Here is a 22305-nt window from a genome sequence, read left to right on the forward strand (position 1 = left end):
ACAATGCAAGACACATGTATTTTGTAATACACAAAAATACACAAAATATGTTTCAATGCACTAACTGATGCTTTAACCGCTGGTGATTTCTAACTTACTCACTGTTATCTCATTTCCAAATAATATCAAAAACCATAGGCGCTGCAGCCACAGATCTGATCACTGTTTGGGTGAATCAAAACAAAATTCTTATGACGTAAACTTGGAGAAAAGTGGGCAACGAGTTTATTTGCAAATGACATGAACCTCTTTCGGTGCCCACATCTTGTATGCACACAGCCACAAACACCACTCCACCCCTCTGTGTCCTGTGCGTAATAGGGTTTGGCACACTGGTTCGTACCACGTAAACAAAAGCACATTGTCGATGTCACTGGCAGTCAGAGTGGAAGCTGGGAGTGGGAGGAGTGGGAGGAACAGCCATTTCCTTTCCTCTCCACACAGTGAGTGGACTTTTCTGGTCGCAGCTAACGCTAGATCCACGCACAACTGCAGAACAGAATGGAATTATTAATAACTGTCGTCTTCCACAGGATGGAGGTTTAAGGTACTGCATATTTTAAAATTCTTCTCGTGAATAATTAAAAAAATCAGTGTCTTGATATATTGTAACAGTTCTACTGCAAGTGATGCACTAATGGTTGTTTCATATCAGCGGTAAGAGTGCAAAACATCATCTGGGAAACAGGACAACTTAAGCCTTAAGGTAATAATCTGTACATGTTTTTCAGTCTCATGTTGCTGCAGAAGTGTCTTTGACTTGAAGTGAAAACTAACTGAGGAGGTGCAAGTTGTTTTCAACTGACCTATTTCAATAAATCTTTAAAACCTCGTTTAATCTTATATAAAAGTTTTATACAGTAATTTAGTTTTTACGCAGTGTTTTAGGAAGAAACTAATTTATGAAACGTGTCCCTCTCTGCGTACTTTGGACTGACTTTATTCATGCTTGCAGCGACCATGCCGTGCGTCCAGACCCAGTGCGGCTCCTCTCCACAAGGAGCCAGCCCGGTCTCCCAGAGCTCCGACAGAGAGCGCAGCTGTGACTTCCTCACGCCAGAGTTTGTCAAGTTCAGCATGGACCTCACCAACAGTGAAGTCTCAGCTTCAACATCTGGTCCCAGTTTTGGACCTTTGGCGGACAGCTATGGCTCCGGGTACGACGTAAAGGCACCATGTCTCTTCCAGATGCCAGTGCAGGGGGAGCTCCCGTGCGTCAAAGTGGAGGACGCGCACGGCTGCCCGCGGTTCCAGCCGAATCAGCATCACTCACATCAGTCCGACGAGCTGCTCTCCTCCCCGGGACCAGTTTATTACTACCGGTCTCCATCCCCGCACGCTCCCATCACACCCGCTTTTCACACGCCTCCGGGACACATATGGGAGGACTCTGGGTCTCTGTACAGCTTCCGGCAAGACTATTTGGCGGCTGCCCACAGAAAAAACACTTTATCCAGATTCTCACTCTTTTCTATCAAACACGCACAGCACGGGGTACAAAGTTTGTCCACCTGTCAGATGAAATTTGACAGATCTCTCCACGTGTCCATGAGTCTGGATGCAGCTGGAGCGCAACAGCCGCTGGACAGCAACGGGGTTTTAGGCTCCGCGGATGTGGGAAAACAGTCCGGCGTGGGATTCCCTCACCCACTCCACCTCGCCCACGGCCACCACTTCATGGACTACCAGTCTTCCTCTGCCCCCGGCCGAGGACCGCTGAGCGCAGAGGGGCTTTGCGCGGTGTGCGGGGATAACGCGGCCTGCCAGCACTACGGAGTGCGCACCTGTGAGGGCTGCAAGGGTTTCTTTAAGGTTTGCACGAATGTCAACGGTTTCCTTGAAAAATAAAAGTATAAGCAAAAGAAAATATCTGACATTTGATTAAAATGTATGTATCAATTTTTGCTAATGAAACTCCAGTTTATAAAAGTTTATAATGTAAAACTTCTGGCCACTCGAATTGCGCATTAAATTTAAACGCACGTTTCGATCTCTTGACAAACGCGCACAGGGACAAATGTCTTGTATGAAAATAGCCACCAACGTGCCGCGAATAAAAATGGACCCCTTCTTCTTGCTGAAAACGTTCCCGGGGCGATTGTCCAAATTATGAATGGCCACGACCCGGTATTTGCCCAGACTGTCCTGTCCACCAGCTGAATGTCTGAGAACGCCTCCGATGCCCCAAGGTTCCAAAGCGCACGTCTCCATTTAAAATCAACTAGTTAACGATTTTTTACCCAACGTTCTCTTAGGAGAACAACCTTAGGTATTAACGGAAAACATTACTATATTAAAAGGTTTTAACCATTTATCAACAACAATATTATTTATAGCGATATTTAACAGTGAAGTGTTGCTTTTGTATTCATCAGTCAAGTCACATATATTTAAAGTAACCTATATATTTACTAGAATCATGAAGAAGCTAAATCGTTGCGAACAATGCAAACAGGATGTGTTTATGGATGTGGTGCATGTTTTCATGTCTGTAGTAAAAAATATCTGTAATTCTCTTTTTTTAGCGTACAGTGCAAAAAAACGCCAAATATGTGTGTTTGGCTGCCAAAAGCTGCCCTATGGACAAACGCAGGAGGAACAGGTGCCAGTACTGCCGCTTCCAGAAGTGCCTTGCAGTGGGAATGGTCAAAGAAGGTACACGTTGAAGCAACAGCTCATGTGACAAGTCTAAGAGCAGAGCGTGGCATGACTTTGTGTCTCCCTTTTCTCCATTCTTGTCAGTGGTGAGGACGGACAGTCTGAAAGGTCGAAGAGGTCGTCTGCCATCAAAACCTAAACCTCTTACAGATTCGTCTGCGCCTGTTACCAACCTACTAAGCGCCCTCACCAGGGCACACATGGAATCGAACCCTCAACCTTCTCGCATTGATTACTCCAAAGTAAGCAGAGTTGGGGTTATCTGTAAAGAAAACAAGAACACTACGAACCATAGAGTTAACCTTTGATTTTATTGGACTTCATTTGTTGCCTTCAGTTCAAAGAGAACTGTGGAAGTCCACTTGGAGACGATGCGCAGCACGTCCGGCAGTTTTACGACCTACTGACCAGATCAATGGAGGTGATCCGAGGTTGGGCGCACAAGATCCCAGGCTTTAGCTCCCTGCCCAAACACGACCAGGACCTTCTGTTCTATTCAGCTTTCCTGGAGCTCTTTGTTTTACGACTGTCATACAGGTAAGGAACACATACCTTAGAGGGATTGTTCTACAATCCTCCAGGAAGTGCAAACCAAGAGTTTTGCCAATAAGCAGTCACACCTATACAGTAGGTTACATGAATTCACAGGAAATTTTAAAACATTTTTTGAGACTAGCATCAATGAAAGTGTTAAGCGTAACATTCAACAGAAAAAGGATGCAACAAGAAGCCATTCAGTAAGTGTGAAATTACCTGTATTGACCTTGGTCTTTTGTATCCGTGCCTTTGCTGTCAAACCTTTTCAGATCCAACCCAGAGGAAGGGAAGCTGATCTTCTGTGATGGGTCAGTGTGGCATCGGCTTCAGTGCCTACGAGGCTTTGGAGAGTGGATCGACAGCATTGTTGAATTCTCTGCCAATCTGCAAAGGATGAATCTAGATGTCTCTACCTTTTCCTGCATTTGCACGCTTGCCCTTGTCACTGGTGAGACACCCAAAACACAGAGGCTAAGCTGTATTAGCTACTGTTTCTGTGTACGCGATGCTACTGTACGAATCAGTAGTGACTCAATCCTAGAATTGCACAACAAATGGTGCTGCAGAGTAAAAACACGGATGCAATTCTAAATGGTCAAAAATTTAGGATAACTTTGATGTCTTACAGTACATGTCAGACATGTGAGACGTTTAAGGCCAGATGTCATGTATGACACTTTAGAAACAAACTAATGTGATGCCAGAGTAGAGAGGAGCACTTGTACATGTCAACAAATGTTTGGAAGCTTTAAGACTAATAGATTAATATTTGAAATAGCTAACACCCTCAAATGAAATTAATTAAAGTAGTTTCAACAATAGATAGTTAGAGGGTAACTACTGTAAATATCTAGTGGCTGGCTTCATTTTTTCAAAGTAAATGTTTTAAATGTCTTATTGTGACATTAAATGTTTACCATGTCCCAAATCAATCAAAAAATCACGTGTTTCCTAATGTTCATGAACTTAGACAATATTTTAAAATGTGTCTTTCATGGACCTGCAGAGCGCCATGGGCTGAAGGAGCCAAACAAAGTGGAAGAGCTGCAGAACAACATCATCAAGTGCTTGAAGGATGGTGGGATGTGTGCAGACAGAGCTTCAAACTATTGGTCCAATCATTTGCCAAGAGTTTTGGAAAAGCTTCCTGAACTTCGCACTTTGTGCATTCAAGGCCTGCAAAGGATATTCTATTTGAAGCTGGAGGATTTGGTGCCGCCGCCTGCTATGATAGATAAGTTATTTCTAGACACGTTGCCATTTTAGAGACAAAAGAGAACCTTTTTTTTATTTTTCAGAGATGGTACATTTCAAAATCACCTGGAAGTATTTAAAATTTATAAAATCATGTGAACAAAAGGCACAATACATTTGATAATCAGTTTATTTCAACAACTGTGGATCTTTATTTTCTTTACATTATCAGTGTGCTTAAATATTATAAACACCCTCCAGAATCTCTGAAACTGAAGGATGATGACGGTGTCTTTTTTATAACACGTTTTACCTCCCAGCGTCAAAATGATGCATTGTAAGTGAATTGAACTACACATTTGGCAGGTAAGGAGTCATATTTTACACCTTTCCTGCTTCGAGGCAGCTTGACAGGCGTTCCATTTTTAAAAACATATATTAGCATACATCAGCATTTGGTAAACCAATGGTCCATTGTGTTTTCAGAATACACTGTCATTGTTCATGTTTTAATAAACATTTAACTTTACTGATCCTGGACTTCTGCACATTTATTTACCTCAAATCTAAGATCAGTGTTTTCAAATTGTAATCATAATATTCCTTTCTTGACATAAAACCATGTTGCACGCCCTGTAGTCTAATTATTGTATCTCAAATTGAAACTTGGTACAGATAAATTTTGGAGGACTGCTGCATTTGGGTGTTAAACCTTTTACAATATTTGGCTATAAAATATTCACATGTACAGTTGTAGTTTCCATGTAAATTTGTGAAATTAATGAATAGAATTCTTTTTAAACAGTAGTGAAAGTAGAGATTTGTTAATCTTAATGATGTTGCAGCTGGTACGTGAGATCATGTGTATATTATATTTAAATATAATATTTAAACTTTTTACCTACTATAAGGAACTAATAAATTCTAATCAACATTTTGTATCTTGCATTAATCATAATTTGAATAGTAAGAAAAGTTCTGTCATGAATATAGGAAAATAGTAGAATATTTACCCCTGCAGTGGAAAAGTAATTAAATGACCTAATTTCACAATATTCCTCAGATATGAACTCACGGTGAAATGTGTGTGTGAGCTTTTACGGCCACTGGCTAGCTAACATTTCTGCAGCCTTTTGGTTAGTTCTGTCATTAAAGATGAAGGCCCTGCTCACCTGCACACGGCAAGTACTGACGTAAAAAATTTAATAATGTAACTCAGAAAATACAGATGGACAGTACAAACAGGAAAGACTATTGATGAATATTAAGATACAAATATTGGTCTCATTGGTAAAATTGTGTTCTCTGCATTTGACCCATTCCCTAATGATGCATGTGACCTATGACCTCAATGGCGGGTTGCCCCCTTAAGGAGCATGGAAGATCATGTAAAGTATCTTGTTCTGGTGAGATTGGACTGGGGACTTTAAGCTTGTCAGGCCAACGCTCTACCCATTGAGCTACCTGGCCATCATCCACTTACAGTAAATACCTAAAACAACTGACTAGCAGGCAGAACTAAACAAATTCTGTGTGGAAGGGATTGTACAAACTATTGGAGGAAGGGAAGGGGAGGAAAGACCAAAAAGTGAAAGTGCGTGAGAAAGGGGCACGGCCAAGTGTGGGGTAAAAGCTGAAAACAAATCAGAATTACAATCGATTTTGACATTATGACCTGTTGGTGCTCAGGCAAATTCTCAACAGCAGCTCATGTAAACAAATAATATGGTAAATCATAATCCGGTCTAAGGTACAATAAAAAGCAAAATTATTACAAATTGTCTCATCTGATTTATTACTCAGTCTTGTTTGCAACAATGTGACACGGTGTATCTTTTATCTGAATGTGAAAATTGATTTGATGGTTTTAAAAAAGGTCTTCTGTTAAAAAAAATAAGATAATGTTCCCAAGGAGGTTTTAATAGGCTGGCAGATCAATAATGAAGGGTGTTCAATTCTCCAGTGTGGCAGGTGGAGATAGAAAGGAATCGATGACAATATGGGAGAAACGTCCAATTTATGGTGATGACGATGGTGATAGACAGGTGGAGAAGGAGGAGATACAGTAGCAGCACATTATGGGTATAGATATGAAAATACACATAAGGACAGGAAACACTACAGGAAAATCTGAGTGGTCTGTAAACCCTTTTTGTTCTATTCAATTCAATTCAATTTTATTTATATAGTGCCAAATCACAACAAAGTTATTTCAAGGCACTTTACAAAGTAAGGTTTAAAACCTCACACAACTAAACCCAACAAATCCCACATACAGCAAGCATTTAATTTGACAGCAACAGTGGAGAGGAAAAACTCCCTCTCTAACGAGGAAGAAACCTCCAGCAGAACCAGACTGGATGTGGGCGGCCATCTGCCTCGACCGGTTGGGGTGAGAGGATAGAGAGATAGAAAAGCACAGCAACAGCAACAAGCAACAACAAGCAACAACAGAGCACAGGCAGGATGGTAGGACCAGGGACTGGATGCAGGCAGGATGGTTGGATCCGCAGCTGCACATCACAGACACCAAACTTTGAGTCCAATGATACCTGTAGGTGAGGACAGAGAGGGAGAAAGAGTGGGGGGGGGGGGGGGGGGGGGGGGGGGAAGCACAACTCCTGGACAGAAAGAGACAAGGTTAGTTAAACATGGGACAATGATGGGAGGTTATGGGACAGAGGAGGTAGAAGGAAACAGAGGAGCTCAGTGTATAAATTAAGTCCCCCAGCAGTCTATGTCTATTGCAGCTTAACTAAGAGATGGTTCCTGTGACTAACAATAATTGCCAGTGACCTGAACCATCTCTAACTATAAGCTTTATCAAAAAGGAAGGTTTTAAGCCTAATCTTAAAGGTGGAGAGTGTGTCAGCTTCTCGAACCTGAAGAGGGAGCTGGTTCCAGAGGAGAGGAGCTTGGTAGCTAAAAGCTCTGCCCCCTGTTCTACATTTAAACACTCTAGGAACCACAAGTAGCCCAGCGCTCTGAGAATGAAGTGTTCTGCTGGGAGCATAAGGAACTATAAGGTCTTTAAGGTTCTGGTCTTAACATTTTTATATTTCAGTTATGTAATGTTAATGGACATGCTGTAAGTAGTTCATGTTTCAAGAAGCCACAACCACAGAAACAAGACAATTTATATGTGCGGTTATTTAAAATAATCAATTTAAGCAGCTTTAACTGAGTGTAGTTTACTTTAAAGCTTATCTGTTATTTATATTTGAAGTTAATTCAAACTTTAAGAGGAAGCAGACAAGGAGAGAATGTGCAAACAGCATAAAGATGATCCCTTCTCCCTTAATCTCAGGAGATTAAATGTGAATTGCAAACATTACATTATAAATACAACAGAGGGAGCATTTAAATTCTTTATGATTGTTCCTCACTGTCAACCATCTGAACCTGCACCAGAAACAGGTTGTTTCTGGTGCTGCTGAAGCCTCAGGCTACTTGTGCCCATATAGCAGCAGTAGATATTTTATCTCAAGAGAGCGACTTGTGAGCTTTTTCTAAGGCTTGGGCCACAGACTTTGATCTCTGCATCCATCCAGCTTCAATACAGCTTAACCCTTATCACCGCCAGCCCAGAGATGGTGAGCAAATTTACAGGCAAGGACTCCCCTCTTACTTTCAACATATAAACCATTATAGATTATTGCAGATTACTGATCAGATACTTCAATAACTTTTGATTATCAATAAACTTTATGGGAGTCAGGCACCTCCGTATTGTTAAATCTCTTTACACAGCTAAACAGCTAAATCAATAGATTGTATTATTTATGTTTTAGAGGTGCCCTATGAGGGATGAGATTTGAATCACTTTGCTATTTAATACTTCACATTAGAAACAACACCCAAAATAAATGGACATTTTGATAAGCTTAGTTAATTTAGGTTTTTATACAATCTTTTTAATAGAAGGTCTACACATTGTTATATTGATCAGTCATTGTCATTATTTTAACCTTAAGGCAAAAAATGCACCATGACTGCAGTTAGAACAAAGAGTACATGTGTAGCACTACATTCTTTTTAACCTTTTCCACAAAGTGGAAAGGTTAAAAAGAGGTCAATCACTTCATGCGCTTGTTTAATAAATTGGTCAACACAAAGTAATTTTATTAGCTGGTAAAAAAAAGACAAATTTGTCATTACTGTTAATCTGGCCTGGCAACCTGCTTAGGGTGTACGCCACCTATCGCCCGTAGATGGTTAGGATAGAATCCAGCACCCCCCCCCCCGTGACCCCACATGGGCCTAAGCAGTAGAAAATGGGTGGAAGAATGATTCTACTGTAAAAATCTGCTACAGACAAAGCCTCTAAGGCAAAACCATAAGAATTTCCTCAGAATTCCCTCTCGTGTTCCCCTGCAGTGAATTTGATGTACTTTACCTCTAGATATCAGCTAATATTAACATATATTACTAAATTGACCAGTGAGGGTTGGTTATCAGAAAAGCAATCAGTTGAATCATATTAAGTTGGATTTCATAAAAATGAATAGACCACTTAGCAACTCTAAATCTTCCTGTCACAAATTCACATAATAATTAGAAGGGATTAGACTGATTTATTTATGATGGTGTGTCCTTTGGGGAATCTCTCTCTCTCTCAGCAAGAAATGAAATTAGCTTCTAACAGGACAAACGGACATCTAAACACTTGAATCAATGCTTTGGATTATTCCAGCCTAGAGAGGAAACGCATTAAGATACTCATACAAACATCATCAGGATCCAAGAGCACAAAGAAACCAAAACTTCTTACCTGATGTTTTATTAATCTAGTTGTGGATTTTGGGAAGGCAACAGAAACAGAAAGCAACATTTTCACAGGGACTGCTGTTATATGGAGAATGAAGGACTCCCGTCTGACAGACATCACACACTGGACTATGTTTAATATATGGTTTGTATTGTTCTGTGAAAGCTCATTACAGTTTGTATTATGCTGTGCTAAAACTCTTTGGCAGTGATGTGGATTTGTGTCTTTACCTTCAGAGCTTCTATAGGACAACTGTGTTCACCTTCTAGATGAATATTCATGTTGACTGTTACACCAGTGATTTCATTTACTATACACGTTTAGTGTTGACTTGATTGGCTAATTTAAACACACTGCTGCATAATGTTACATTATTAAATCCCAGACAAACATTCTGCTTATATGGAGGTCTGTCCTATTCACACATAAATACACTGAGAATGCATAATACAGTTATTGTTTACATTTTTAATTACCAGCCATTTGGCTGATGCACTCCATTCTCAGTAAACTTGTGCAGTATTGGAATACAATTTCAGATTTTTATTATGAACTGACTTTACACATGAAGGATCTACAGTACATCTACTCCAATATAATATCATTATTTGGCTATACTGTGAAGGGGTGTTCAATTTCATAAGTGTTCTGAATGTACAATGGCTCAGGCATAAAATTATTAGATGATAGTGGATCCATTCAATACCTACTTATATAAAGTATAAATTAAATAATAAAAATATATTATTAATAAAATACTGTGACATTTTCTGCTTCTGCTACAAAAAAGATAAATTTCCTTGGACATAAGCCTTAAGGACCTTGTCTTTTCCACACTCAACCTAGATAGATAGACTTTTTAGGAGGGTCATAAAAGTGTTGGATCCTTTTAGTTACTGGTGCAGCGCGACACATATAGTCTGATAATACTTTACTGTTAGTTTACTCTTATTTTTACCTTAGATTATGTTGCAGTTCACCTCTCCGGTCTGCAGAGGGAGCCCTTGTTTGTTCCTCTCTTGTCCTTGTATTGTCTGAGTGCACATCCGGTTATTTGTGGTCTTAGTTTGCCACTGTTATGTTTTTATGCTGTGCAGTGAATCTCAGCTCCCTTAGTATCTGCATTGCTTGTCAGTCACTGTGTTCTGCTGCGTGTGCCAGCGACCTTTAGTTCTACAGTACGTTTATTCTTCCCGCTCTGCAGTGTATTTGGTTAGTTCAGCTCCTCACATTCCATTGTCAGTAATTTTGTCTTTTTTGTCTTTTGTCGCTAATCTAAATATCTTATACCTCATGTCCCACACATTTGGGTTCTCTTTGGTTCCAGTTTGGTGAGTTAAGTCCAGGTGAAGTCAGGCCTAGAGTGTAATAGGACAAGTATCGCCAGTGAGGGGGGGTTCAAGCCAGTGGCTCAGTGGAGTCAAGCGCAGGGTCAAGTAGGTCAATTCGGTGACATCAAGTGGCCAAAATAATTCTCTGCAATTAGGTCTGGTCAGGTAGAACAGCAGGTTTGCAACAGATTTCCCTTAAACAAAGGTACTCCAGTTGATACTAAGCTTTATACTAAACCTTGATAACTTATATGCATTAACTAGTTTACTGTATTTTAAGTTCTGTAGTTTGGATTGTTTAGTACTCTTTAAAGTCCAGGTAACATAGGTTTGGAATTTTAATTTTTAACAGGCCTACCCAGTGGTCCAGTTGGTACAGCAGTTGTCTGTAAACCCGAGGGTCCATCAAAACTAGTTTAAATGTTTTAAAAGGTTTATTGTAATTTGATAATTAAATCTTGAATCTATTGCAAGAAAAGTTGCAAAACACTCAGGGAAAGCAAAAGATTGCAATAGTTTACAGTCAAGAAAAGCAATCTCTCCAATGACAGAAGGCTAAAATGCAACAGTTGATAAAGATCTCTATTATCTGGCTCTGTCACAAACCATCTCTTCTGTCCAAAAACATGCTTGGGAGAGCGTTTGAAGAATCACGGGCTGTTGAGGGGATGAGGCTTAGAGTGTGAATGACTGTGGGTTTGTTTGAGGATTATGAGGGTGTTTACGTTCAGAGCCAAAGACCTGGTGCGAGGAGCTCAGGCCTCTGAGGCCTCCTGGATCAGCTCTGCATTCCTCAGCTCCAAAGAACGGTGAACAGATTTACAGTTTGGCATGACAACACAGAGCTGAATTTGAGAGAATAAACAATAATGTTTCAGTTGATACCAAAATATTACTTATTGCACTCAGAGTCTATTAGATATTTATTGCAGAACGTTCTACATTACTGCATACAGAAAAAAAATCAAAGTTATGATGGCGCCATCTAGTGACTGTAAACTATGAAGCTATTTAGTGCCATGTTAAAAAGCTCAACATGAAAATGTTTCAGCTGGATCCCCATCAATGTCCACCAAGTTCCTTCATTATTTTCATTTCCTTTTATTTTAAATAGTTTTCATCCCTCATCTCACTCTGGTCAAACAGTTAAAAAAAATATGGCCAAATAGAACAGAGAAGAAACCAACCATTCTTACTATGCACAAATTACACAATTCATTAAATAGCATTTCATTAGAAACGAGTATAATAATCTTTTACAGATTAAATACAATATTATTTAATTTAATTCTTATTGATACACTATCAAATTCTGTACTTCTGTTTAATATAGGTTCAATGCCCTAGTTTGACCAAACAGTTTCCTCTTCACTTCAAAAAAGTGACATGATTATTCATGATTAGAAAGACTGAGAATGGATTTAAGTATATTGTATAAGTATATTTATATTGGCAGTATATTGTCATTTTATTGTTGCAAATTGTTTATAAATTATGCATTGAATTTTTGGGAAATATATGACAACTGGGCCAATTAAAGGTGTTGCTGTCACAGTCTCTGGATCTGCTCCTTGTTTTATTTTGGTTCCAGTTTCCATTTCCGGTTTTATTTTGTAGCACTCCCGGTTTCTGTTTCGTGTGTCATCGTTGTTCCCCCAGTTCATTGTTCCTGTCCGGCCGTGTTTCATGTATCCTGGTGTTGATGATCGACCTTGTTTGCCTGCCTGACCACGCTTCTCCGCCTGACGACTCGGTACTGTTATTTCTGGCTTTCGTGTACGAACCTTGCCTGTCCCTGACGCTGTCTCTGCCTACCGGAATAAACCACCCTTTGATCACCGTCAACCTGTGTTCTGCTGTGCATTTGGGTCCTCATCCGAGCGTTCCCTGACAGTTGCTAGAACGTTACTCAATGTATTTTTAAAAGCACGAGTGGCAGTATATTTTAACTCTAAAGCATCCATCTATCCTTCAATAAAAAACTAAATATAAAACCTTTTAGGCCCTATTCACTGGGAAGGAAGTGTGTTTTACAGAATAAGTATTGTGTTTTACAGGATAAACAAATGCACAAATATAGACATGCCTAAAATTAAATTAAAGGGCTACAACACTATATAAGTCTTCATGTACATCAAACACAGACAAAGATATGATACAATAAGCCGTTAGCATGTAGTTAGCATTATAGCCAGCCCTGGACTAGTTTGCGACCCACTTATGGATTTACCACTGTGATACTTTATGCATACACGCATAAACAAGGGCTTAAATGAAAGCTCAAATCTAAAGGAATCTAAGGTTATGCACCAAAGCATGCTGGCTATCAAATGTGATGAGTTATGGAGCCAAAGAATGAAAAATGTTAAGCTAATCGCTAGCTAAATAAACAATGTACACGTTCAAATATCATCACACAAAGCCCATATTACGGATCCCGTAAAACGGATCCCATTCCCTGTTATTTCTACCTTCTGGGTTACCCAGAAGGTAGGGTTACCTGTTGTTAAGTCGATGTTCAACGATTGTGCTATGATTTAGTAGTAGTAGACGTAGTGGTAGAAGTACAGTAGAAGTTTCATTAGCCTCTGCTTTACTTGGATATATGTTCTGAAAGTGCATTTCTCTTCAGACATTACTGAAATATTCTACTTTTCTATTATTCATAAACATTGCATCAGTAACACCTACACTAATTTTATACCTCATATCACATCTCACAAGTGTCCCCTACATTAGGACACTATTTGCAGGTCAAACAGGCAGTGGTCAGATACTTAGCGGTTACTAGGGGTGGGCGGATCGATCCTAATATCGATAGTATCAATACCAACACTAGTATTGACATTGATCGATCCTGTAAGCCGGCGAGAAGCAGACACACACCAATGCCCCTCCCTCTTGCTTTGAGATCCCACGCGACTCACCGACTCGGGTCAGCAAACAAACAAGCATGAGGAGGACAAGACAAAAATAAAACAATGGCAACCTGTACAATCTGTACAAAGAGTGCAGGCAAGGCTGTGGTCAAAACAGAACTGGGTCAAGGCTCGGTCTAGACTATACAAGAAAAACACTGGAATGCTGGTCAATGTGAATGCTGGAACTTAAATACAGAGCAAATGACTAACAGGAAACAGCTGATGAATACTGAAACCGAAGTAAAGGTGGAGGCAAAACTGGTGGACTGACTGATACTGGAACTAGACAAAATAAGACAGGAAGTGGTTAATAACACGGTGAGGATTCTTGATTCCTGACAGAACCCCCTCATCCAGGGTGGCTTCCAGACAGCCCAGGATGGTCAGGATGGGCTTGATGGTATCCAGCAACGAGACCGGGATTGCAGAGATCCCTAGCCGGGATCCAGGACCGTTCCTCCAGACCGTACCCTTCCCAGTCCACAAGGTACTGCAGACCACGGCCCTGACGGCGGCTGGCCAACAACTCTTTGACCGTGTACACCGGGCCCCCGTCAACAATGCCTGCAGGTGGTGTAGGTGGGGTCGGTAGAACCAACAGAGGTCCGTGGACGCACTGGAATGGAGACAACCTAGTCGTGGAGCAGGGCAGAGTGTTGTGTGCAACACCCCACGAGGAGGGGTTTGTAGAGCAGAGGAGACGCAGTCTGGTCTCCAACTGCTGGTGGGTGCGTTTGGTTAGTCCATTGGACTGTGGGTGATAACCTGAGGAAAGACTGACCTGGGCACCCAACAGGGAACAGAACTCCTGCCAGAACCTTGACACAAACTTGGTACCCCAGTCTGACACCACGTCACAGGGGAAGCCGTGAAGGCAGAAGACGTACTCCAGCACAACTCAAGCAGTCTGCTTGGCGAAGGGGATTTTGGAAAGAGAAATAAAGTTAGTTAGCCGAGGAAAATCGATCAATAACTATCATGACTACAGTGTTGCCCTGGGAAGGAGGTAAAGCAGTGACAAAGTCCAGGGCGGTGTGTGACTATGTTCTATGGGGAACGGGGAGAGGTTGCAGGAACCCGGGTGGTTGTTGGTGGCCACATACTCCTTGACATCCCTGAGGACCGATGGCCACCAGAATCGACCAATAACAAAAGCTGTCCGGTGGATGCCTGGGTGACCACTGAAAGAGGATGTACAGTATGGGCCCATTGGATTACCTCTTCTTGGACCTCAGGGGGTACAAACAACCGGTTAGGGGGACAGGCTGGCTGGGAAAGTTGATCCAGGCCCGCTTCATTGACTCTATTCTCGATGGCCTACGTAACTGCTCCAACTAGATATGAGGTGGGCAGGATGGGTTCAGGGGTCTCGACATCCTCCTCGGCGTTGGGGAGGCGTGACAAAGCGTCCGGTTTTGTATTCTTGGAGACAGAGTGACGGGAGACATAAAAGTTAAACCTGCTGAAGAAGAGGGACCAACGTGCTTGACCAGAGTTCAACCTCTTGGTGGACTTGAGATACTTCAGGTTCTTATGGTCTGTGAACACAAGGAATGGCTGCTCTGCTCCCTGCAGCCAATGGCACCACTTTACAAGGGTGAGGGCCAGGAGCTTCCGATTCTTAATGTTGTAGTTTCGCTCTGCTGGGGACAATTTCCAGGACATAAAAGAACAGGGATGCAACTTAGCACTCTCAGTGTCTCGTTGGGAAAACACTGCACCTACAGTATCCCACAGTTGGATGCATCGACCTCCACCACAAACTGGCAAGCTGGATCTGGCATGTGAAGGACCGGTGTCATTGTGAAGCAGTGCTTGAGCTGAGAGAAGGAATTGTCAGCTTATGCCGACCACTGGAACTGCACCTTGGATGAGGTAAGGGGATGAAGGGGGAAAGCAATGCTGCTGAAATGCCGGTAGAAATTGGCAAAGCCCAAGAATCGCTGGACATCCCATCATGACTGAGGAACTGGCCACTCCTTCACGGCCTGAGTCCTAGTAGGCTCCATTTGGATTTGACCCTGTGATATGACAAATCCGGACATGGTAGGTACATGAAATTCACCCTTTTTTGCTTTAACATACAGTTTGAGTTCCAGTAACCTCTTCAGCACTTGTCTCACGTGTTGACGATGCTCCTCCTCAGAGCGTGAAAAGATCAAGATGTCGTCTAAATAAACAAATACAAAATCATTAATCGCGTAACCAAGGACATCATTCACGAAGGACTGGAACACTGCAGGAACATTGGTGAGGCCAAAGGGCATGACAAAGATATTCATAGCGTGAATGCGAATATAGATCGGATGATATGCAATGCGGAGATCTAGCTTAGTGTAAATGCGGGCGTCTGTGAGTAGCTTGAATGCTGAAGACAACAAGGGAAAATGGTAAGATTCATGTACTGTTATCTTGTTTAAGCCCCTATAATCAATACAAGGCGAAGGAGAGCTATCCTTCCTGTCAACAAAAAAGAATGGGGACGTGGATGGATGAATAATACAAGTAGACAGCGCGTTATCAATATACTCCTTCATGGTAAGCCTCTCCTTAGAAGCCAACTGGTAGAGCCTTCCGTTGGGAGGAGACATGCCAGGTCGCAGGTTAATGGCACAATCATGGAGCCGATGGGGAGGAGGAGATGTAGCCCTCTTCTTATTAAATACAGCACTTGGGAACCCCATCCACATCTGAGCACGGCTTTCTGGAGAGAACTAGAACCTGCTGAGATTGTGACAGTAGGCAGTGAGCGAGAAGGACCGTTAAACATGGAAGAGTGGCTCAACTCTAGCCTTCTCTTTAGCGGTGAGCCTGATCTTTTAGTGGGCACCTAACGGCGTCGTGGCCGCAATTGCATGGGTTCTTTGGCTTCCTGTTCACGAGTTGCCACATTTAACGTAATGGGAGACAAGAAATCAGCTTGAGTATTTACATCGTGGCGGCTCCTCCGGTCGTCTCAGAATGCAGTTTGCTCAGCGTCACCTGCGTGGTCTCGTGGTCCGACCCGCGTCTCCTCGTGCCCTTCTTCCCGACGCGCTTGGTCGCTGAAGCACAGCCGTCGGTCCAGGCTCTTGAAGAACAGGTAACAGGTAAATGCATCATTGGAAATAATAATAAATAGTGTAAATATATAGTGAATAAAGCTGTAAACAGATTCAAAGTAGAAGACTATAAAAGTAAAGGTACCTTTAGACTGTAACTATAGTACAGTGAGTACAATACCAGGCTACTAATGCTTATAAAGGCTGTTTAGTTTTATTTTCAGTTTTTAAACTTTAAAACCACCATCACTCCCTCTCCCATTTCTCTCCCTCCTCTCACCCTCCATATCTTTCTCCCTTTTGTCAATGCACACATCTATGATCTTCAAACATTCAAGTACCAGCTGTTTGTTCAAGAAATCGCCAGTAAACGCATATAAAAATTTGCAATAAAAAAAGATGCAAATAAAAAAATAGTGAGAGTAATACATTGCTGTAGTTTCTGTATACATACATACACTAATGAAAAAAATATATATTTTCAAAAATGCTAAAACAGCAATACAACAATGCTAAGATCAAACAGCAGGTAGAAAGTGTGTAACTAACTATGAAAAAAGCCTATTTCTACCCATTTATATGGTTTCATTGACCACACACATACCTTGACCAATTTATCTGTATTAGCATTGTAGTTGAATATTATTGTATTTATTTCATATTTATATTTATATGTAAATATTGAATTTTACAATATTTCTAGTATTTTTCCAGTCTAGCTTTTATTTTGAAAAGGCCAGTTTGACAACGGAAGGTATTTTAAAAGAACACAGCTGCAACTGTTAATGGCTCCACCTCTTTTCCTCCACCCCTAGTATGCAACTATAAGAGTGCATGTGTCTCACAAACAGGACTTCACTCACAGAGATCTCATTATAGGTTCACTGTGAGAAACTGCAGTTTGAGTTTTATACTACAACAAAACACAATAAGAACAGCAAAATGGTGAGTCATCAGTTCTTTTTTTTAGCACTAACAAGTGAGATTGGCATTGACAAAAGCAAAATCTGAATTATTTTACGTGAAAAAAAAATGGTAAAAATGTGTTAGAACAGTATTACCCTTGTGATGAGTGTATGCGTACTCCCTTTACAAGTTGTGTTACAAGCCCAAGCCTTTCTTTATTATTTCTGCTTTACAGCCCGCAGAAAGCTTTTGTAAAAATTCTGGAGTCCATAAAACCCCAGTCTTTATATGTTTAAAGTAGTGAAAAGCATTAAGTAAATCAGTGGAAACATGCTGCCAGGCATGTAGCTCCAGCTCCAGTAAAGGTTAATAGTTTCCATATGGGGACTGAGAGACCGTCTGGCTTCCTCGCCTAGCTTGTTGGGAGGGCTGATGTGGTCACCACTGCCTGTTTGTACTTTACATTTCTATTCCTATTGTTCGACAGTGAGCTGATAATTCCTGTTAAACCTCAAGCTACTACTTACAGTACTACTACTTTAGGTCCTTTCAACACACTAGGCACCTTTTAAACACAGAAATGTCAACTATGTAGCAAACACACATATATCAGATTTCAAACACGAGGTCAGGCACATGACAGTAAACCCTCCCAGCAGCCTCGGATCAATGTTTTTACAAGCTAAAGACCATTAGAAAGCTAAAAAGACTGAAGTCCACGCTGGCTAATTCCTTTGACTTTGTTCCATCATAATATAGGGGCTGTAACTGCAAGTCATGTCGCAACTCAGATAACATTTGACATTTCCTGTTGACTCACTCTGTTTTCAACATGGCAGAATTCTATCAGAGAGCACACACTTGAACAAGCAACACTCCAGCTTACACTCATTTAGGAAATTGAGAAATTGCAGATTATCTTCTCAATTATTCCACTTTTGGTTTTGTTCCACAGACAATCATGCAGTTCCACTCCCTTTTGCCTGGAAAATGTCACAGTGGCGAGCAGTGTGACTAGTAAACGTGAACCCTGGGGTGGTGTGTTGCAAAACTAGCAGGCGAACAAGTCGCCACTCCTACTTTTTTTTTTCTCGCACATATGTTGAAACTCACAAAAGCAGGAAAGTAAAAGTAAAGCTGAGCTAGTTAACAATTGCACTGAAAGTTGCAGTGAAAAGTCAGTTACTCTTTGAGATGTGGGTTAGTGGGTTAAAGCTGCAGGGGCGTGTGCGTCTGTGTGGGTCCTATGAATGACACTTACCCTAAAATAGTTGCCTGCTGAGATGGCAGCTACAGCCATACTTGGCTTCTCCCATGTGACCGTTACCACTCCCCTGGACTTAGTACAAGCTTTCTGAGTAAAGAGAAGATCAGAATTCTAAACAATCAAAACAAGTTATTAGTGTGTAACACTTTTGCATAAAGAACAGTACTAATTTGAGGGTTAGGGTTAGTTAAGTTAGTTTGTCACCTCGTAAACGAGCCACTTGTTAAACATGAAAGTGAATTTTGTGAAAAATTTATGTAAAAAAAAAATTGGAGTTTTTGCTCCACAAGTGGCACACATTATATTTGACAGCAATACTTGTCAAGTGTCTCATATTACTAGAGACAGCTGGTCTGTTGGTGACAGACTAATTCCTGTAAAAATGTAAACACCTAATAATGGGAGATGCTACATGCATTAAAACAAAGAAATAAGTAGAAGAATTTTACGAATGATTATAGTTATGTATGACTTTTGAGAACTGTTTTTATGTCAGTGATCCAATATGAGAAGTTTGGGCTTGCCTTCCATTCCACTCATTATCTTACGTATTTGAATCCTCTGTCACTTTTTTCTCCTCCTAAATACAGTTTCACCAAACGCAGTAGACAGCAGTGCTTTCTCACGTCTCTAGGCCAAGAATCTCTTTTCAAATGATGAGACCAAACTTGTTGTAGTCGATAGCAATCATGCACCTCGCACATACTTTAGAAGGAGCGACTTTACAAATACTTGTACAGGGTGTGGGAGCACTTTGGTCCCTCCAGGCATTCTGACAATGCTGCGTTAATCACATCTGCTTGCTCACTTACATAAGTGATTTCTTGAGTGATATGTGATTTGTCACATCCTACTTGCAAGATATAAATGTACTGTAACACTTATCCGCAAAGGGTTGCAGATGCAGTTTGAAAAGTCAAACTGTGCCACCAAAAAATAATATACAGTAAGCAGATGCGGCCAGTTGGCTTTATTCAGGTTTACTGGCTCTGTTACGAAAACTGTCTCAGCAGATCAAGACAAGTTTATAAAGCAGAAATGTTGACATTACAGTAAATCATGCAGTTAAATCACATGTCTTTGATTTGCATGATGAATTTAGTCCTAGGTTATATAATTCGAATCATTAATGATATTGGACTTTCTCTCTTCTTCCACAGCGTGAGTGCATCTCTATCCACGTTGGCCAGGCTGGGGTCCAAATGGGCAACACTTGCTGGGAACTGTACTGCCTGGAGCATGGAATCCAGCCCAACGGCCACATGCCCAGCAGCAAGCCCAGTGGAGGCTATGATGACTCCTTTACCACCTTTTTCAGTGAGACGGGAACTGGGAAGTATGTTCCCAGGGCCATATTTGTTGACTTGGAGCCAACTGTTATTGGTGAGGAATTTGTCTTATAATTATCTAAATTTAATTAAACCTCCAATGCTTCCAGGTATCTTCCTAACAATTTGATCAGCTGTTGGGTTATGTTATTGTTAGTGTTGATCATATCATTATTTTTTTAGACGAGGTTCGTACAGGGACCTATCGTCAACTTTTCCACCCTGAGCAGCTGATTTCAGGTAAGGAGGATGCTGCCAATAACTATGCCCGCGGCCACTACACCGTTGGAAAGGAGCACATTGATTCTGTACTCGACAGGATACGCAAGCTGGTAGGCTGTGCTTACTTTGCAGGAACTCAGATTGATTTGTCACTGATTAGAGGCTGATCTTTGAGGAAGGTTAATACAAAATACCCAAATGCTTCTGTCTCCTCAGTCTGATCAGTGCACAGGGCTCCAAGGTTTCCTCGTGTTTCACTCATTCGGAGGGGGAACAGGCTCTGGTTTCACCTCTCTGCTGATGGAACGCCTCTCAGTGGACTTTGGCAAGAAGTCCAAGCTTGAATTTGCCATCTACCCTGCTCCTCAGGTCTCTACAGCTGTGGTAGAGCCCTACAACTCCATCCTAACCACCCACACCACCTTGGAGCACTCTGACTGTGCCTTCATGGTGGATAATGAGGCCATCTATGACATCTGTCGCAGGAATTTGGACATTGAGCGCCCATCCTACACCAATCTCAACCGCCTTATTAGCCAGATCGTCTCCTCCATCACTGCCTCCTTGCGCTTTGATGGTGCCTTGAATGTGGACTTGACAGAATTCCAGACCAACTTGGTGCCCTATCCACGTATCCACTTCCCTCTGGCCACCTACGCCCCTGTTATCTCAGCAGAGAAGGCCTATCACGAGCAGCTCACTGTGGCTGAAATTACCAATTCCTGCTTTGAACCAGCCAACCAGATGGTTAAATGTGATCCTCGGCACGGCAAGTACATGGCCTGCTGCCTGCTGTATCGTGGCGATGTGGTACCCAAAGATGTCAACGTGGCAATCAGCAACATCAAAACTAAGCGTAGCATCCAGTTTGTGGACTGGTGTCCCACAGGCTTCAAGGTGGGCATCAACTACCAGCCTCCCACTGTGGTCCCTGGTGGAGACCTGGCCAAGGTGCAGAGGGCTGTGTGCATGCTGAGTAACACCACTGCCATTGCTGAAGCCTGGGCCCGACTTGACCACAAGTTTGACCTGATGTATGCCAAGAGGGCCTTTGTCCACTGGTATGTGGGTGAGGGTATGGAGGAGGGAGAGTTCTCAGAGGCCAGAGAGGACATGGCAGCTCTGGAGAAGGATTATGAAGAGGTTGGCCTCGACTCATATGATGATAATGACGAAGGGGAGGAGTATTAAAAACAGCTCTTAAAATGTTTTTTATGTCTGTTTTCTCCAGAGTTTGTGTTCATAAAACACTAAACCACTCTCTCATTGCTATAAGTTACTGCTGAGCAGCAGTTTGTTGAAATAAATACTATTATGTTTGATTTTACTGAAAGATGACTCTCCAGAGAAAAAAATAATAATTCTTTACCTTATTTTCTAAATAAAGCTGTTTACACCTTCTATACTTTTATTGTTTCGAAGCTTCCTTGGGCTAAACCTGATAGAGAGCGACAACGTTTTCTATTGTAGCTTTTCCTGATTGCTTAAACACTTTTCTTGAAATTACTTTTTGCATTCTCATAACAGTACACACAGGGTTATAATATCTCACCAAATTCTCCAAACATCCTATTTTCAGGTCAAAATTAATCGTTGCTCCATTTCATTTCACCTTTGGAACAAAACCATTCACGTTGGCTCCAAAACCAAACTTTGTGATAAACACAACAAACAACAAAAACACTTTAAAACATCTGAATTAAAGCTGGAACCAATCAGCTCTTGGGAAAAACATTCAGTGTCATAAACCAAATCAAAAACACCTATATTTTATATCACCTATAGCTAATTAATAGCTAATTGCAGATCAATAAAAACACATTGATAGAGAGAGAGTTACACAGTTTACAGTTTTGCGTGGTGGTTGTTTCTCCATGTGATGGCAGTGTGGTGTCACTCTAAAGACCAGTAGGATCAACATACAAGGAACGAAGTGGGATTAGGATAGACATCATAATAAGGTAGACATCAAAAATAATACTCAGATTTACATGCACTTGCAAAATTATTGCATATAAGCTTGAAACATACAGTTGTAATGGAAAAAATGTTTCTTCCTTATTCTTTCTTATTGATTGATTTATGACTTATGTTCTGCAATTAATATCTCATGTTTTGTCTTACCTCTGTTT

At 41.3% G+C, this 22305-nt stretch overlaps 2 protein-coding genes and 1 long non-coding RNA gene across 5 annotated transcripts; 2 read left to right on the plus strand and 1 right to left on the minus strand.

Moving 5' to 3' along the window:
* The first annotated feature begins 396 nt into the window (after positions 1 to 396).
* Positions 397 to 4923, plus strand: LOC114851322 (nuclear receptor subfamily 4 group A member 2-like). The gene is made up of 8 exons (XM_029143096.3): positions 397 to 547; positions 656 to 706; positions 956 to 1812; positions 2526 to 2655; positions 2743 to 2900; positions 2996 to 3195; positions 3465 to 3643; positions 4202 to 4923. The coding sequence occupies exons 3-8, from the start codon at positions 961 to 963 to the stop codon at positions 4459 to 4461; spliced, it is 1779 nt and encodes a 592-aa protein (XP_028998929.1). The 5' UTR covers positions 397 to 547; positions 656 to 706; positions 956 to 960; the 3' UTR covers positions 4462 to 4923.
* A 5986-nt stretch (positions 4924 to 10909) lies between these two features.
* LOC114844833 (uncharacterized) lies at positions 10910 to 19787 on the minus strand. 3 transcript variants are annotated; one of them, XR_005897193.2, is made up of 2 exons: positions 18618 to 19787; positions 10910 to 16479 (listed from the first exon to the last, which is right to left on the minus strand). It is a non-coding gene; the product is annotated as an uncharacterized LOC114844833 (long non-coding RNA). The 3 variants fall into 3 exon arrangements; XR_003783769.2 differs by lacking the exon at positions 18618 to 19787 and adding an exon at positions 18243 to 18478; XR_008693053.1 differs by lacking the exon at positions 18618 to 19787 and adding an exon at positions 18177 to 18478.
* On the plus strand, positions 17239 to 21574 carry LOC114844824 (tubulin alpha chain-like). Its single transcript, XM_029132464.3, has 4 exons — positions 17239 to 17395; positions 19784 to 20006; positions 20135 to 20283; positions 20390 to 21574. The coding sequence occupies exons 1-4, from the start codon at positions 17393 to 17395 to the stop codon at positions 21362 to 21364; spliced, it is 1350 nt and encodes a 449-aa protein (XP_028988297.1). The 5' UTR covers positions 17239 to 17392; the 3' UTR covers positions 21365 to 21574.
* Positions 21575 to 22305: the final 731 nt, after the last annotated feature.

The sequence above is a fragment of the Betta splendens genome, chromosome 2, assembly GCF_900634795.4.
Source record: "Betta splendens chromosome 2, fBetSpl5.4, whole genome shotgun sequence".
Taxonomy (NCBI): domain Eukaryota; kingdom Metazoa; phylum Chordata; class Actinopteri; order Anabantiformes; family Osphronemidae; genus Betta; species Betta splendens.

Coding starts and splice junctions, on each gene's coding strand:
- LOC114851322 (XM_029143096.3), top strand. CDS start 961: ATGCCGTGCGTCCAGACCCAGTGCGGCTCCTCTCCACAAGGAGCCAGC. Junction 2,656..2,742: donor AGTGGGAATGGTCAAAGAAG/GTACACGTTGAA, acceptor CATTCTTGTCAG/TGGTGAGGACGGACAGTCTG. Junction 3,644..4,201: donor CACGCTTGCCCTTGTCACTG/GTGAGACACCCA, acceptor ATGGACCTGCAG/AGCGCCATGGGCTGAAGGAG.
- LOC114844824 (XM_029132464.3), top strand. Junction 20,007..20,134: donor CTTGGAGCCAACTGTTATTG/GTGAGGAATTTG, acceptor TTATTTTTTTAG/ACGAGGTTCGTACAGGGACC. Junction 20,284..20,389: donor TCGACAGGATACGCAAGCTG/GTAGGCTGTGCT, acceptor CTGTCTCCTCAG/TCTGATCAGTGCACAGGGCT.